Source organism: Hemiscyllium ocellatum, chromosome 42 (assembly GCF_020745735.1).
Source record: "Hemiscyllium ocellatum isolate sHemOce1 chromosome 42, sHemOce1.pat.X.cur, whole genome shotgun sequence".
Taxonomy (NCBI): domain Eukaryota; kingdom Metazoa; phylum Chordata; class Chondrichthyes; order Orectolobiformes; family Hemiscylliidae; genus Hemiscyllium; species Hemiscyllium ocellatum.
Window position 1 is genome coordinate 12185545 of NC_083442.1, and position 16181 is coordinate 12201725.

At 40.9% G+C, this 16181-nt stretch overlaps 1 protein-coding gene across 1 annotated transcript in view; it reads left to right on the top strand.

The window, feature by feature from the left end:
* The window catches only part of LOC132834735 (fibrillin-1-like), a 589699-nt gene that overhangs the window by 489238 nt on the left and 84280 nt on the right, over nt 1-16181 (top strand). The window contains exons 43-46 of the mRNA XM_060853700.1: nt 3747-3872; nt 7867-7989; nt 10507-10632; nt 15968-16084. Of these exons, the coding sequence (XP_060709683.1) occupies nt 3747-3872; nt 7867-7989; nt 10507-10632; nt 15968-16084 (492 nt within the window). The remainder of the gene's footprint in view (nt 1-3746; nt 3873-7866; nt 7990-10506; nt 10633-15967; nt 16085-16181) is intronic.

Here is a 16181-nt window from a genome sequence, read left to right on the forward strand (position 1 = left end):
GTTTCTGGTGCTGCAAAAACCTACACACTTTAGATCATTCAGCCTATCAAGTCTGCTTCACCATTCAGTCATGGCTGATAAGATTCTCAACACCATTCTCCTACTTTCTCCCCGTACTTGATCCCCTTGACAATCAAGAACCTATCTACCTCTGTATTAAATATGCTCAATGACCTGGCCTCCACAGCCTTCTGTGGCAATGAATTCCATAGATTCACCACTATCTGGCTGAAGATATTTCTCCTTATCTCCACTCTAAAAGGTCTTCCCTTTGCTCTAAGGCTGTCTTTCCCGCTAATGGTAACACCTTCCCAGCATCTACTCTGTTCTGTATTCAATATTCTGTAAGTTTCAAGTAGATCCCTCTCCATCCTTCTAAACTCCATTAAGTATAGACCCAGAGTACTCAAATGTTCTTCATATGTTAAGCTTTTCATTCTTGGACCATTCTCATGAACTTTCTCTGAACACACTCCAGGGCCAGTACATTCCTCCTGTTATGGGGCCCAAAGCTGCACACTATGCTCCAAATGTGGTCTGACCAGAGTCTCATAGAGCCTCAGAAATACATCCCTGCTTTTATATTCCAGTCCTCTCAAAATAATGCCAACATTGCATTTGCCTTCCGAATTACTGACTCAATCTGCAAGTTTACCTTGAGAGAATCCTGCACGAGAACCTCCAAGTCTCTTTGCACTTCAGACTTCTGAATTTTCTCCCCATTTAGAAAATAGTCCATGTCTGTATTCTTCCTACCAAAGTGCATGACCTCACACTTAGCCACATTGTACTCCATCTGCCACTTTCCTAACCTGTCCAGGTTCTTCTGCAGCCTCCCCGCCTCCTCAGTACTACCCGTCCCTCTATCTATCTTTGTATCATCTGCAAACTTAGCCAGAATGCCCTCAGTTCCTTCATCTAGATTGTTAATGTAAAAGTGAAAAGTTTTGGTCCCAACACTGAGCCTTGCAGAATGCCACTTGTCACCAGCTGCCATCCTGAGAAGGACCCTTTTATCCCCACTCTCTGTTTCTGAGCCAGACAGCCAAGCTTCTATCCATACTAGTACCTTGCCTTTAACACCAAGGACCCTTATCTTACTCAGTAGCCTCCTGTGCGGCACCTTGTCAAAGACCTTCTTGAAGTTCATTTAGATAACATCCCCATTGGCTCTCCTTTGTCTAACCTGCTTGTTACTTCCTCAAAGGATTCTAGCAGCTTTTGTCAAGCATGACATCCCCTTGATGAAACTATGCTGATTTTGCTCTATTTTACCATACACTACCAAGAATTTAGAAATCTCATCCTTCACATTGGATTTCAGGATCTTACCCATGACCTAATCAACCTGTCATTTTCTGTGCTTTACCTTATGACCTTTTTAAACGGGCGTCACATTAGCGATTTTTCAGTCCTCTGGGACCTTCCTCAAATCTAGCGATTCCTGAAAGATCCCTACTACACCTCCACTATCGCTTCAACTATCTCCCTTAGAGCTCTGGGGCATAGTCCACCTGGTCCAGGTGATTTATCCAGCACTATTTCTCCAGCATCATTTTCCAGTGGCCCAAAATCCACTTTTACCTCTCTTTTGCCCTTTATATATCTAAAGAAACTCTTACGGTCTTCCTTTATTTACTGGCTAGCTACCCCTCTTATTTAATCTTCTCCCTCTTTATTTCTTTTTTGTAGCCCTCTGTTGGTCTTTGTAAGCTTCCCAATCCTCTGGTTTCCCACTGCCTTTTGCCACATTATATGCTTTTTCACTATACGTGATTTCCCTAGTCAGCCATGGTTGTCTCATCTTCCCTGTACTATGCTTCTTTTAACTCAGGATGAATCTCTGCTGTGTCTCCTGAATTACTCCCAGAAATTCCTGCCATTCTTTTCCACTGTCTTTCTTGCTAGGCCTCCCTCCCAGTCAATTCTACCCAGCTCCTCTCCTTGCTTCTAGCTGCCTTTATTCAGCTGTAATACTATTTCCTCTGATACTATCTTCTCCTTCTCACATTCCAGAGTAGATGCAATCATATTATGATCACTGCCTGTTAAGAGTTCCTTCACCTTAAGCCACCTTATCAGAACCCTCTTGATCCTCACCTTCTACCCCACCAACCTCCAGACACATTGCATCATCCTTTGCCATTTCTGCCACCGACAAACAGATCCCACCACCAGAGACATATTTCCCTCCCCATCCCTATCTGCGTTCCAGAGAGACCATTCCCTCCGCAACTCCCTTGTCAGGTCCACACCCCCCACCAACCCACCACCCACTCCTGGCACATTCTTCTGCCACCACAAGAAGTGCAAAACCTGCGCCCACACCTCCCCCCTCACCTCCATCCAAGGCCCCAAAGATCCTTCCACATCCAACAGAGAATTTACCTGTACTTCCACACACATCATCTACTGCATCCATTGCTCCTGATGTGGTCTTCTCTGCATTGGGGGGACAGGATGCCCAATCGTTTCAGAGAACATCTCTGGGGCACCCAAACTAAACAACCACACCACTGTGGCTGAACACTTAAACTCCTTCCCACTCCGCCAAGGACCTGCAGGTTCTGGGCCTCCTCCACCACCAAACCCTAACTACCTAACACCTGAAAGACATATGCTTCATCTTCCGCCTGGGCATTCTCCAATTACACAGGATCAATGTGGATTTCACCAGTTTCCCAATTTCCCCTCCCCCTACGTTATCCCAGATCCAACTTTCCAATTCGGGACCACCCTCTTGAACTGTCCTACCTGCCCATCTTCCTTGCCATCTATTTGCTCCACCTTCCTCTCCAACCTATCACCTTCACCACCACCTTCATCTACCAATTGTATTTCCACCAATCTTCCCCCCCAGCCCCACCCCTGCTCCCACTTACCTCCCAGCCCTCTTGGCCCACAAGCCTCATTCTTGATGAAGAGCTTATGCCTGAAACGCCAATTCTCCTGCTCTTCGGATGCTGCCTAACCGGTTGTGCTTTTCCAGCACCACACTCTTTGACTTGAAGAAGGGTCACTGAACTTGAAACATTAATTCTGTTTTCTCTCCACAGATGCTGTTAGACCTCATGAGTTTTTTCAACAATTTCTCTTTTAGCAGCAATAAAACTGTGCTTTACATCATGTAGATATGTGATAGTAGGTATCCGATGTGGTATTATTGAGGCCTTACTCATTAGAAAAGTTCACAACTGCATGACCGCAAGATATAAGTAAATTGGCCAAACTTTCACTTGGATTATACCTTCCATGATTTTCTTAAAGGTGCCCTGAGATGTACGGATGATTGAAATTTGTTGATTCCAACAATTTATTGAGTTTAGTTGGAGAGTGTATGCCATGGAAGGAAATAAAATCTATAAAATCAAGACATTTTTGCTTCCCTGACTAATTCTGATTTAATGTTACCAAATAATTTTGATGCTGGTGTACAAAGTGAATTGTGTTATCTAATCTAGTCCTCCATTTCATCATGGAGTTTCTGGCCACACTGTACCTTCACATCTTGAAGAGTATAGTAGATATCAGTTTACTACAGATGTTCCAGTCCAAGAACATTTGACTTTGAAATACCACTCATTAAAAGTAGTTTTAATACTATTAATTAAAATATATGCAAGATCATTAAAAGAGTATTATATTCACATAATCATTTGCTCATGATTGTAAATGGAGAAAAATATACTTCAGCAAAAATATAAAGCTTTTCTACAAGGTTAACCTGAAAGTACACTTCATTGCAGACATTGACGAATGTCATTGGATTCCTGGTATTTGTGCAAATGGTGTATGCATTAATCAACTTGGAAGCTTCCGATGTGAATGTCCCATGGGATTTCAATATAACGATCAACTGATCAGCTGTGAAGGTAATAAAGAAATGTTTCTTAATTTGTAATCTCTTATGAATAGATTCCTTCAATTTATTTAAGACTATATGGAGAAATAAATAGTCTGTTCTTTAAGGTATTCTGTTGAAGTTAAGAACGACAACAGAATCAACAGAGCAGAAACCTCAAGAAGGAATCATACAGTATGGTCAAGTGAAATAAGGATTGATAGGAAGAGTGAGGGAAGTAATAAATTAAAAATTATATGAATGCACAAAGCATCAAAAATAAGGTGGATGAGCTTGAGGCTCAGTTGGAAATTGGCAGGTACAATGTTGAGGGGATAACTGAGACGTGGCTTCAAGTGGACAGGGCCTGGGAAATGAATATTCAAGGCTATATGTGTTATCAAAAGAACAGACTGATGGGCAGAGGGGCCCTGTTGGTGAGGAATGATACTCAGCCCCTTACAAGGGGGGACATCAAGTCAGTTTGGATAGAGCTGAGAAACTCTAATGGGAGTCTGGATGTAGGATGTAAGTTGAATAAGGAGCTGAAATTGGCCTGTCACAAAGGTATTACTACAGTTGTTATGGGGGATTTCAACATGCAGGTAGACTGGGAGAATCAGAATGGTATTGGACCTCAAGAAAGAGACTTTGTGGAGTGCCTCCAAGATGAATTCTTAGAACAGCTGGTGCTGGAGCCTAACAGGGAGAAGGCAATTCTGGATCTGGTGTTGTGCAATGAACCAGATTTGAGCAGGGATCTCAAAGTAAAGGAGCCATTAAGAGGCAGTGACCATAATATGATAAGTTTTAATCTGCAGTTTGAGAGGAGAAGGGAGAATCAGAAGTGTCAATATTGCAGTTGAACAAAGGAAACTGTGGAGCCATGAGAAAGGAGCTGGCCAAAGTTCAATGGTTCAATACCTTAGCAGGGATGGCAGTGGAACAACAATGGCAGGTATTTCTGGATATAATGCAGAAGGTGCAGAATCAGTTCATTCCAAAGAGGAAGAAATATCCTAAGGGGAGGCAGGGGTGGCCATGGCTGACGAGGGAAGTTAAGGATTGTATGAAGATAAAAGAGAAGTATAACATAGCAAAGATGAGCAGGAAGCCGGAGGACTGGGAAACTTTTAAGGAGCAACAGAGGATAACTAAAAAGGCAATACGTGGAGAAAAAATGAGGTACAAAAGCAAACTCGCTAAAAATATAAAGGAAGATAGTAAATGTTTTTGTAGGTATATGAAAAGAAAACAAAATTGGGCCCTTGAAGAGTAACCTACCCAGACTCATTTCTGTCTGACCAATGCACCGAACATTATAGGAAATTTAACTTGACCAATTCACCTAACCTGCATATCTTTGGACTGTGGGAGGAAACTGGAGCACCCGGAGGAAACCCACGCAGATGCAGGGGGAATGTGCAAACACCGCACAGACAGTCGCCTGAGGTGGGAATTGATCCCGGATCCCTGGTGCTGTGAGGCAGCAGTACTAACCACTGAGCAACCGTGCCGCCCATAAAGGAAGACACATGTAACATCACAAAAATGTTGGGGAACATGTGATCCAGTGTGAGAGAGCATCTGAAGAAAATTTATATTAGTAAGGAAAGACTGACAAATTCCCAGTGCCTGATAATCTACATCCCAGAGTAATTTAAAGAAATGGTCCTTGGATTAGTGTGTGCATTGGTGGTCATCTTTCAAGATTCCCTAGACCCAAGAATTGTTCTTATGGATTGGAGGATTGCTAACGTAACCTTACTATTTAAGAAAGGAATTAGAGAGAAAACAAGGAATTACAGATCAGTAGTATGGAAAATGCTAAAGCCCATTATAAAAGATTTAATGGCAGAGCACTTGGAAAATAGTGACAGAATTGGATAGAGTCAGCAGAGAATTATGAAAGGAAAATTATGTTTTAACAAATTTGTCAGGATTTTTAAAGGATGTAGCTTCTAGGATGGATAAGGGACAGCCAATGGGTGTGGTTACTTGAACTTTTAGAAGGCATTTGATAAGTTGTGGATAAGAGGAGAGTTGTGTTAAAGTTAAAGCAGATGGGATTGTGTTTGTGTACTGACATGGATAGAAACTGGCTGGCAGACAGGAAACAAAAAGTAGAATAACATAGTTCACTTTCTGAATGACAGCCAGTAAACAGTGCGGTATCACAGAGATCATTGCTTGGACCCCAGCAATTCACAATATATATTAATGATTTATATGAAGGGACTAAATGTAATATCTTCATATTTGTAGTCAACACAAAGCTGGGTGGGAAGGTGAACTGAGGGGAATGCAGAAGTGCTTCGGTATGATTTAGATAAGTTGAGAGTGAATTGGAAAATGCAGATCAGGTGAGGTATAATGTGGATAAATGTGAGGTCACCCACTTACGTAGCAAAACAGGAAGACTGAAACAGCAATAGACTGGAAGAGGGAAAGGCACAGTGAGACCTGGATGCCCTTGCACATCAGTTTCTGAAAGTAAGCATGCAGCTGGAGCAACGGGTGAAGAAAGCAAATAGTGTGTTGGTCATCATGGTGAGAGGGTTCAAGTACCGTAGCAGAGATGTCTTGCTGCAATCGTTCGCGTCCTTAGTGAGAGCACACCTGGAGTATTGAGTGCAAGGGACCTTTGCCGTAGGCCATGCATGAAGGTGTGGAAGAGGAAGGAGTTAATAGAATAGGCATGGGCATTATTGGAGGGATATGGAAGGAGCATTGAGCAAGGTTGGAATATGCAAGGACATAGGAGGGAAATATGAACTGGGAGGTGAATATGAGCTATGAAGGATGTGGGAGGTGGGTTAGCACTAAAAGGTCTAATATACAAAAGGAACCTCGATTATCACAAGGACTCAGACGGGGAGTATTTTGTTCGGTTAATTGAATACCAAGTAACATAGTTTAGCCAAGCATCAGGACCTTGCGATCTTGCCGGATAATCCGAAATTTGAATAATCGAATGCCGAATAATCAAGATTCCTCTGTACATGCAGGACTTGGACAGTGCTGCACTGACCAAGGCTGGCCTTCTAATCAATTCGCCTCTCCACCCATGTAGCTCTAGTGCTGCTTTGGATCTTTTCCTGGGTCTACCCAGTTTTGTGTTGACTCATGGAAACCAAACTCTCACAGGACTACCCCAACTTTCAGAAATTAGGAACATAACATTGGGGAGAATTTTAGCCCAAGGTATACAAACCAAGATGCAGTGTGCTCAAGGCTAAATTTTCTTAGAATTTGGACATAACCTTACATGAAGGTGTCTCTGATTTTATTAATTGCTGGCTATCTTCTGAGATTAGTTGGAGGCAGACACAATTTCCAAGGAGCACGAGTTTATGGCTTCAGATCTTGCCACTAATTCTCAGACTGAATGAATTTGGTTGGTTGAACCATCTCGACCGCACCCCTATTCACAGCTGTTCTTTCAATTTTATTTCTTCTCCGCTAATATAATTCACAACTTTCCTTATTCTCAGATAAAGTAGTGTTTTGCCGACTTCTTAATTTGCTACTATAACTATAGAAAATGATTTATAGCATATTTGTGCAGCATATTTAGAAAATTAGGTGTGATAATTCAATTCAATGACATTCTTTTGTCGCAACCCAGCAGACAAGTCTCCTTCCCACCACATCCCAACCTTAGACTTCCAGAACATCAGATAATATGTGTCAGAACAAGTCAGTATAGGTACTGTCTGAATGTCAGTTTAAGAACCAAATTCTTCATTCTTATGATATGTTTGAATAAAATGTATGATATGGCTTTTGTATCATTTGATAACTGGGCTACTATTTCACCATACATGCCTTGTAAACAAAGATAATGGCAAAAGCCACAAACAAAAAAGTATGTACATCTTAATTCTTTATAGCTGTTTGAATTTTATGGTAAGGGTATTGATGACGAGCTCCCTTTATAATTATCAGATCAATTGTAAAAACCCTGATTTGGAACGTGATGCCAAAGCTATTTTAATTTGTTAATGTATTCTTTGTTCACTCAGATATGGATGAATGTCAGAATGGCCCTCTTTGTCAACAGAACGCTAATTGTATTAACACTCCTGGGAGCTATCGTTGCGAATGTTTGCCAGGTTACCGTCTCACAATAGCAGGACATTGTATTGGTAAGCAATATCTATTAAAAGCTAAACATAGTTATGTTTTCAGCTATGAACAGTCTTACCCTGCATATCAGGTAGATCTCCTTATTTTTGGAAAAGAAATATCCTAGTTTGATAAACATTTTAAACACTGCACAATGTATAGATTGGTTGTTAACCCTTATCATTAAAGACCTGTTGTGTGGTTTTCAGGCAGAATAAACAAAAATACAAAATGTTTAATTGTAACCTACAATACCTATTTTTAATTAAAAGGAAATATCATTTTCCTGCAATTATATTCATTTCTGAATGTTGTGTAAAGATAAGCGTATAATAATTTTAAAATATCGTTGTGAGGGTCAGAATGCTTTACATGAATATAAAAACATTCCAAAGAAGTACTTGGGAAAAACTGATTTACATGTTAAGACCCTACTGATCTATTGGTATGCCATTCTAAAGAATGATTCAGTGGAATAGTTGAGAACTTGTTAAAAGTAGTAAACTGGTAATTGTTTTTTCATATTTCAAATGAAAGAAAGCAAAATAAATTGGTCTGATTGACGTTGGTACATCCTTTCACTGAGAGAGTACGTCAATATTTTACATATCCCCAACTTACAATTTTCCATCCATTAATATAGAATCATAGAATCTGTACCGTGTGGAAGCAGACCATTCAGCTCATCAAGTCTGCATCAAACCTCTGAAGAGCATCCCACCCAGACCCACCCCACTACCCTACCCATTTAACTCCACATTTCCCATGGTAATCAACCTAACCTACACATGCTTGGACACAATGGTCAATTTAGCACGGCCAATCCATGTAACCTGAAAATCTTTGGACTGTGGGCGAAAACTGGAGCACCCAGAGGAAATCCACTCAAGCAGGGAGAAAATGAGAAAACATGCATACTGCACACAGACATTAGCACAAGGGTGGAATTGAACCCAGATTTTTGGCAGTGTGAGGTAGCAGTGCTAACCACTGAGCCACCATTCCATCCTAATGAAGCTAATGAAGTAAAAGAAATCATGGTCTAAAGGTTTGTAGTTAATAGTATACATTCAGAGTACAGAAATGAAAGTGTTTACCCAAATTGAGAATCGCCTTGCCATTTCTCACATGTACTTCAATATTCATAGCATTAAGATTGAGAATACGTGATGGAATTACATGGCTGCTTCACGTGTTGTGTAATATCTATCAAGATGCAGTCGCAGAGTATTGCAGCAGTGAAAGAGACCCTTCAACCCATTATGTCAGCACCAGCCATCAAGTACCTATCTACCTAAATTCCTTTTCTCAGCATCAATCCATTGCCTTGTACACTTTAGCGTTTCAAGAGTACACCGAGGTACTACTTAAGTTTTGAAATAGTTCCCAGTTTTACCGTCTTTCAGGCAGAGTTCCAGATCTCCACCACCTTTTAGGTACAAATGATCATGATTTCACAGCAAGCAGCAGAGAGGTTCCTGTTAATGCTATTTAAAATATATTGTTCTAATCCAAAAGCTCAGTTGGTGGGGGATAGAACTGGCATCAACTTTTACAGACTTGTATATATGTTTAGAAGTACTCATACACAAGCTTAAACCTCCTAACCCTAAAAACCACAACTTTAGTCCATGTCTACACACAAAGGGGTGATAGAGGTTTGGAACTCTCTTCCACAATGGCAATTGGTGCTAGATTGGTTCTTCATTTTACTTAGATTACTTACAGTGTGGAAACAGGCCCTCGGCCCAACAAGTCCACACCGAAGCACATCTACCCAGACCCATTCCCCTACACCTAACACTACGGGCAATTTAGCATGGCCAATTCACCTAACCTGCACATTTTTGGACTGTGGGAGGAAACCGGAGCAACCGGAGGAAACCCACGCAGACACGGGGAGAATGTGCAAACTCCACACAGTCATCGTCTGAGGTGGGAATTGAACCCAGATCTCTGGCACTGTGAGGCAACAGTGCCAACTACTGTGCCACCGTACTGCCCGTGTAAGTCTGAGATTTACAAATTTTTATTAGGCAACTGTATTAAGGGACTTGGAGAAAGGCCACAATCACATTGAATAGCAGAACAGGCTTTAGGGCTGAAAAGCTTAATCCTGTTCCTATGTCTATTTATAGGAGTGAAATGGATCCTAACTGACTGCTCATCACCTACAGGCAATTAAACACAATCTCTAAACATCGGAGTTCACTTTCTGATGTGTACTAGTGTTACCACATATATAATGTGTACAGAAAAACACAAGACATTAGAAATACAAATCCATCAAATCCGAAAAAGGCAGATTAATGGTTGAAGCAGGAACATGCAGCAAAACTGGTCTTCACTTTTCATTTCAGATACTGACCAACTACTGTACGTTACAATATTTTTAATCTTATTTAAATTCTTGGTATTCAGATGTTATTTTTAATTGTTATAAACTTTACCCTCAGTTGTATGAAAGAATGATTATTGCTCGTTGTTTCAAATTTACTTGCTCTGTTTTTGGAAAATTCCATTTCTTTTGTATGCAGATCGTAATGAATGTCATGATATCCCCAATGTTTGCAGTCATGGTCAATGTACTGACACTGTAGGAAGCTATTACTGCACATGTCGCAATGGCTTCAAAGCAACACCAGATAAAACAATGTGTATGGGTAAGTAAACAATGAACCATGGTCTTTGGAAGTTCATAGCATGAAATTGCACACTCAATGACTTTCCTAATTTTGCAATCCAATCGGCTATATTCATTTGTGGTCATAACTAAGTAGAAAAATGAGTGGAGATATCTTGCATCAGATTTCCTGAGTTTGTGTCCATCCAGTTTTCTGTTGGATTTTATGCTCCGTGTACATAAATCCCTGAAAGTTGCCACTCAGCTTGACAGGGTTGTTTAGAAGGCATAGGGTGTGTTAGCTTTTATTGGTAGAGTTTTGGAGCCACGAGGTCATGCTGCAGTTGTACAAAACTCTGGTGCGGCCGCGCATGGATTTTTGTGTACGGTTCTGGTCACCGCATTATAGGAAGGATGTGGAAGCTTTAGAAAGGGTTCTAAGTATTAGAGAGGTGCCCACATTGCGGATTAAAGGACTAGAGAAAGGAAGGGAATTGGTGACCACCAGACAGTCCAAGAGAAATGTGCAGGGGTCCCCTGGTGTCCCACTGACAAATCATGTTTCAAGTTTGGAAGTTGATGAGGCTGCTGGTTCCTCAAGGAAGTGCAGTCAGAGCCAAGCTTCTGGCACCACAAGTGACTCAATTGTAACTGAGCGGAGGAAGAAGAAAAGAGGAGCAATAGTGATAGGTGATTCATTAATTAAGTGAATAGACAGGTGTTTCTGTGGCTATCAACATAACTCCAGGATGGTATGTTACCTCCCTGGTGCCACAATCAAGAATGTCCTGTACTCTCTCTGGCATTCTTTGGGGGGAGGATGACCAGCAAGAGGTTTGGTCCATGTTGATACCAGTGATTCTGGTAGAAAGGGGGCTGGGCTTCTGCAATTGTGTGCGGCACGGTGGCACAGTGGTTAGCACTGCTGCCTCACAGCGCCTGAGACCCGGGTTCAATTCCCGACTGTGTGGAGTTTGCACGTTCTCCCCATGTCTGCGTGGGTTTCCTCCGGGTGCTCCGGTTTCCTCCCACAGTCCAAAGATGTGCGGGTCAGGTGAATTGGCCATGCTAAATTGCCCGTAGTGTTAGGTAAGGGGTAAATGTAGGGGTAGGGGCGGGTTGCGCTTCGGCAGGTCGGTGTGGACTTGTTGGGCCGAAGGGCCTGTTTCCACACTGTAAGTAATCTAATCTAATCTTAGTGAGCTAGGTAGAAAGTTAACCACAAATGTAGTAATGTCAGGATTACTCGCACTGGCCACTTGCAGGCCACTACAGGAACGGGAGGATAAGGCAGATGAATGCAGGGCAAGACAGATCGTACAGATTAGAGGGCTTTAAATTGCGGGAGTGACTCTGGGAGACATAGCACCTCTGCAAACAATATGGTTGCACCTAAACAGAGCTGGGACTCAGGTTCCTGCAGACGGTTTTGCTAGTGCCATTGAGAGGGCTTTTAAGTAACTTGGCAGAGCTGTGAGAACAAGAAAGAATAGTGGAGAAGGATATCATAGCTTGCGAAATTCTTAGGACTACAGTTGGCACTAGCATAGAAAGTAATAAGTTGATAAATGAAGTCCGAGTAAAGGAGAAAGAAAGTCCAAAATAGAGTTGATGTGCATGTAAGTAAATGCATAGGGTATGGTAAATAAAGCTGGGGAATCACATGTGCAGATTGTAATGTGGAATTATAATCAGTGATGGAGACCTGGCTTAGGAAGGGCAAGATTGGGTGTTTTCCTAGGTGTAAGTTGTTCAAGGAAGATCAAAAAGTAAAGTAGCACCATTAGTTCAGGAAAACATTGCAATGCTGAAGAAAGATGATGTCTTTCACTGTTCAAGGACAGAGTCAGTTTAAAGAACAAAGAAAGTTTACAGCCCAGGAACCGGCCCTTCGGCCCTCCAAGCCTGAACCGATCCACATCTACTGTCTAAACCTGTCGGCCAGTTTCTAAGCACCTGTCTCCCTCTGCTCCTCACCTACTTAAGCATCTGTCCAGACGCATCTTAAATAAATCTACCATGCCTGCCTCTACTACCGCTGCTGGCAACGCATTCCAGATACCCACCGCCCTCTGTGGAAAATTTGGCAAGAGCTATAGAATAAAAGGGTACAATTACGTTGCTCACTGTAGTCTATAGACTACCAACTTGTAAAAAAAAGTGTAGAGGAACAAAACTGCAGGGAAATTACAAAGAAGTACCAATATTATGGAGTAGTTATAATGGGTACTTCAATTGGTCAAATAGGCACTGGGATACTGGTAGTGTTCCTAGATTGTCTTTCGCAGAGTTTCCTACAGTAATATGCTTTTAGTCGAACAAGGAAGGTGCAATGTTAGACACGGTCCTTGAAAGGAGGAGGGCGAAGTTGATCAAGTATCTGTGCAAGCCTAAGATAGTGATGTTGGCCAGGAATAAGGTGATGTGTTTAAGTGGCAGACATCTGGAACCTCAGGGTCTTTTTTGCAGACAGAACGCAGGTGTTCTGCGAAGCAGCCACCAAGTCTCAGCTTCGTTTCCCCAATGTAAAGAAAGGAAACAGGATTAGCTGAGTGATAGGAGACAGATAGTAATGGTCAGTGGATGTTTTTCAAATGTGGAAGAACTGTAACCTGTGAGGAGGACAGCATAGAACTCCAAAACAAAGTAGACAAGTTGGTGGATTGGATGGATAGGTATCAGATGAGGTTAAATGCAAGGGGGTATGAGGTGATGCAGAAGAACGTTCAAGGACAATATAAAGTGAGGGCTACAATTCTAAATGGGGTGCAGGAACAGAGGGACCTTGATGTATATGTGTATAGATCATTGCAGGTGGCAAAACAGTTGAAGAGATCAGCTAATAAAGCATATAGCGTTCTCAGCTTTATTAAAAGGGGCGTAGAGTAAGGAGGAGATGATGAACTTGTACAAGACACACTTGTTAGACCTCAGCTGGAGAATTGTGCACTGTTGTGGGAGCCACGTTATAGCAAAGAAGTGAATGCATTGGAGAGAGTGTAGAAGCTATTTACATGAATGACCATAGGAATAAGAAACTGCAGTTATAAGGATAGATTGAAGAGGTGGTTGTCCTTAGGGAGAAGAAGGCTGAGAGGAGATTTGATAGAGATTTTCAAAATCATGAGTGAGTTCAACAGAGCGTTGAGGGAGAAGGCATAGGGTTAGTGTATGCCTTCTCCCACTTGTGAAAGAAAAAAAAAACAGGAGGGCATAGATTTACTGATGTGCAAAGAAAAGCAAGGGTGTTACGGGAAAAAAAACTTTTACACACAACGGGTGTTTAAGGTATGGAATGCAATGCATGGAAATGTGTTGGAGGCAGGTTCAATTGAGGCATGCATGACAGCATTGAGTGATAATTTGGGCAAAAATAATGTACATGAATATCGGGAAAAGGCAGGAGATTGGTACTAGGTAATAGAACCAGTGCGAGTCCAGTGAGCCAAATAGTCTCCTCCTGAGCCATAACAATGTTTTGGTTCTGTGATAGTAATTGGCAGCTATGTCAAAAAATCAAATCATTCTGCATCTTTGCAGACATGTTTTTCTCAGGAGGGCGACAAGCAGGATCACCTCATTCTGCACTGTTTTTATTTTACCTGGTCAAATGGGATTTAACTGTTAAACCAATTCATTACTCATCACTCTCATTTTCATCCCTTCACATTTATTATATTAAACAAAGGACTTTGCCTGACAGTTTTGTAATCTAAACAACTAACTTTGTTTATAAGTACTTATAGAAATGATTATAAACATCTATAAGGAAAATATGCATTTTTGTCCCTTTTTAATGGGCACATTTTTCCATTTAACAATCACCTTTTTATCAATCCTTTTGCTGCTTATATGGAATTTCTTACCTCCTGTAATAAATTCAAAGCAAAATTCTCAACATGTCCAAAACATCTCCCACATTATTAAGCTGGTGCTGTTCATCTATCATTCCCTTGCTCACAAACCAACAATAGTTACTAGTCAGTACCACTTCAGTTTAAAAATTCACAACTTATTTTCAAATTCATCTAGAGTCTTATCTCTCTGTCTCTGTAATCTTCTCTGACATTGCAACCCTCTGAAATCATTGACTTCCCACAGTAATGATCTTTACCACATCCCTGATTTTTAATTCCTCCACCAATGGTAACTATTTTTCAGGCTTGAGCCTTAAACTCTATAGGATTCTGTTACTTTTCATTTCTCTCCTGCTTCATAATAGTCCTTAAAATCTAACTTTTGAACCAAATTTTTTGTCACCTTTCCTAAATTTCCTTACATAACTTGTTGTCAAATTTTGTTTGGAAATGTTGCTGTGTAGTGATTTAAGCACTTTACAACATTAAAAGCACAGTATAAACACAAGTTATTGTAGAAAATAATGCATTGGGCACCAAACTAATTACATTCAGGAATATGGAGATAGTGTGGGAAAACTGCAATGAAAAGTTGATCAACTATAACTATAATGGTAAGGCAGGCTGAATGGACTGAGGTGCCTACTCCTATTCCTGTGATCCCATACCCGCTTCGCTGTTTTGTGTAATCTTTATTACTGGATATACTATTATACTGTGGCAAATCAGGGGTATAACAAGCTAGTTTCTTTTTGTACTCTGAACTAGAGAGATAATAGAAAATGGAAATTTGGTGGAGGTTTATATTCACCAGTACCATGAGATGGACCTCAAAGTTAATGTTGGAACTGCCAGTCCCTGTTATTGACACCAGGAAAAATAATGATTCAGTGGGTGCAAAGGTTGAAAAGCTGATCTTGTGAAAAGTAAATTGTTTGCCTGAGTAATGTGTTCTGATAGTTGTTTTTAATATATAAAGCAAAAAGCTCAGAGACCTCCTGCAGCAGAATGAAGACCTGAAGTAACCAGCCAGCTTAATTAGTCAACAGAAAGGTTGCATGATGAATAACATATGAGCATGTGACTGCTCATAGCTCCTTGTTGAGAAGTCATGGGTTTAATCCATATGTCATGCTACTGAGGAATAAGGTGTGCATTTACTCTGTGGTCTCAAGCTACGGTTCTAGTTGGACATTCCAGAGAGTCAGTTTATGCTGCTTTTGTATGCCTTCTGCCAACTAATTCAGATTTGCATTGGCAGTGGAGTGACATCAGATTAGCTATAGTTGTCATTTAACCCGAAGGGAGAAGGATTGAAGGGCAATATTCTCTTTATAAAGTACATTATGTGAAGCAAAGGGATTCCTATCAATAGAAAAGTTGCATCAAAATAATGCATGTTTGCTAGTCTGATTACTTATTTCAGTACTTTTTTTTTAAATGTATAGAAAATCAGATGCAAAATAAAGTTTTTCCCAAATTAAAAGGTAATTGATAATTCCCTTTTCAATTTCCCAGATATTGATGAATGTGAACGGCAGCCATGTGGCAATGGGACCTGTAAGAACACAGTAGGTTCCTATAGTTGTTTGTGCTTTCCTGGATTTATGCTCTCACATAACAATGACTGCATTGGTAAGTTAATCATAGTGTTATTCTGAGCTAAGCAAATGTAGAAGTCTACAGGCAACAAGTTTAAATGTTTCATATTTTATATAATACATGGTGAATC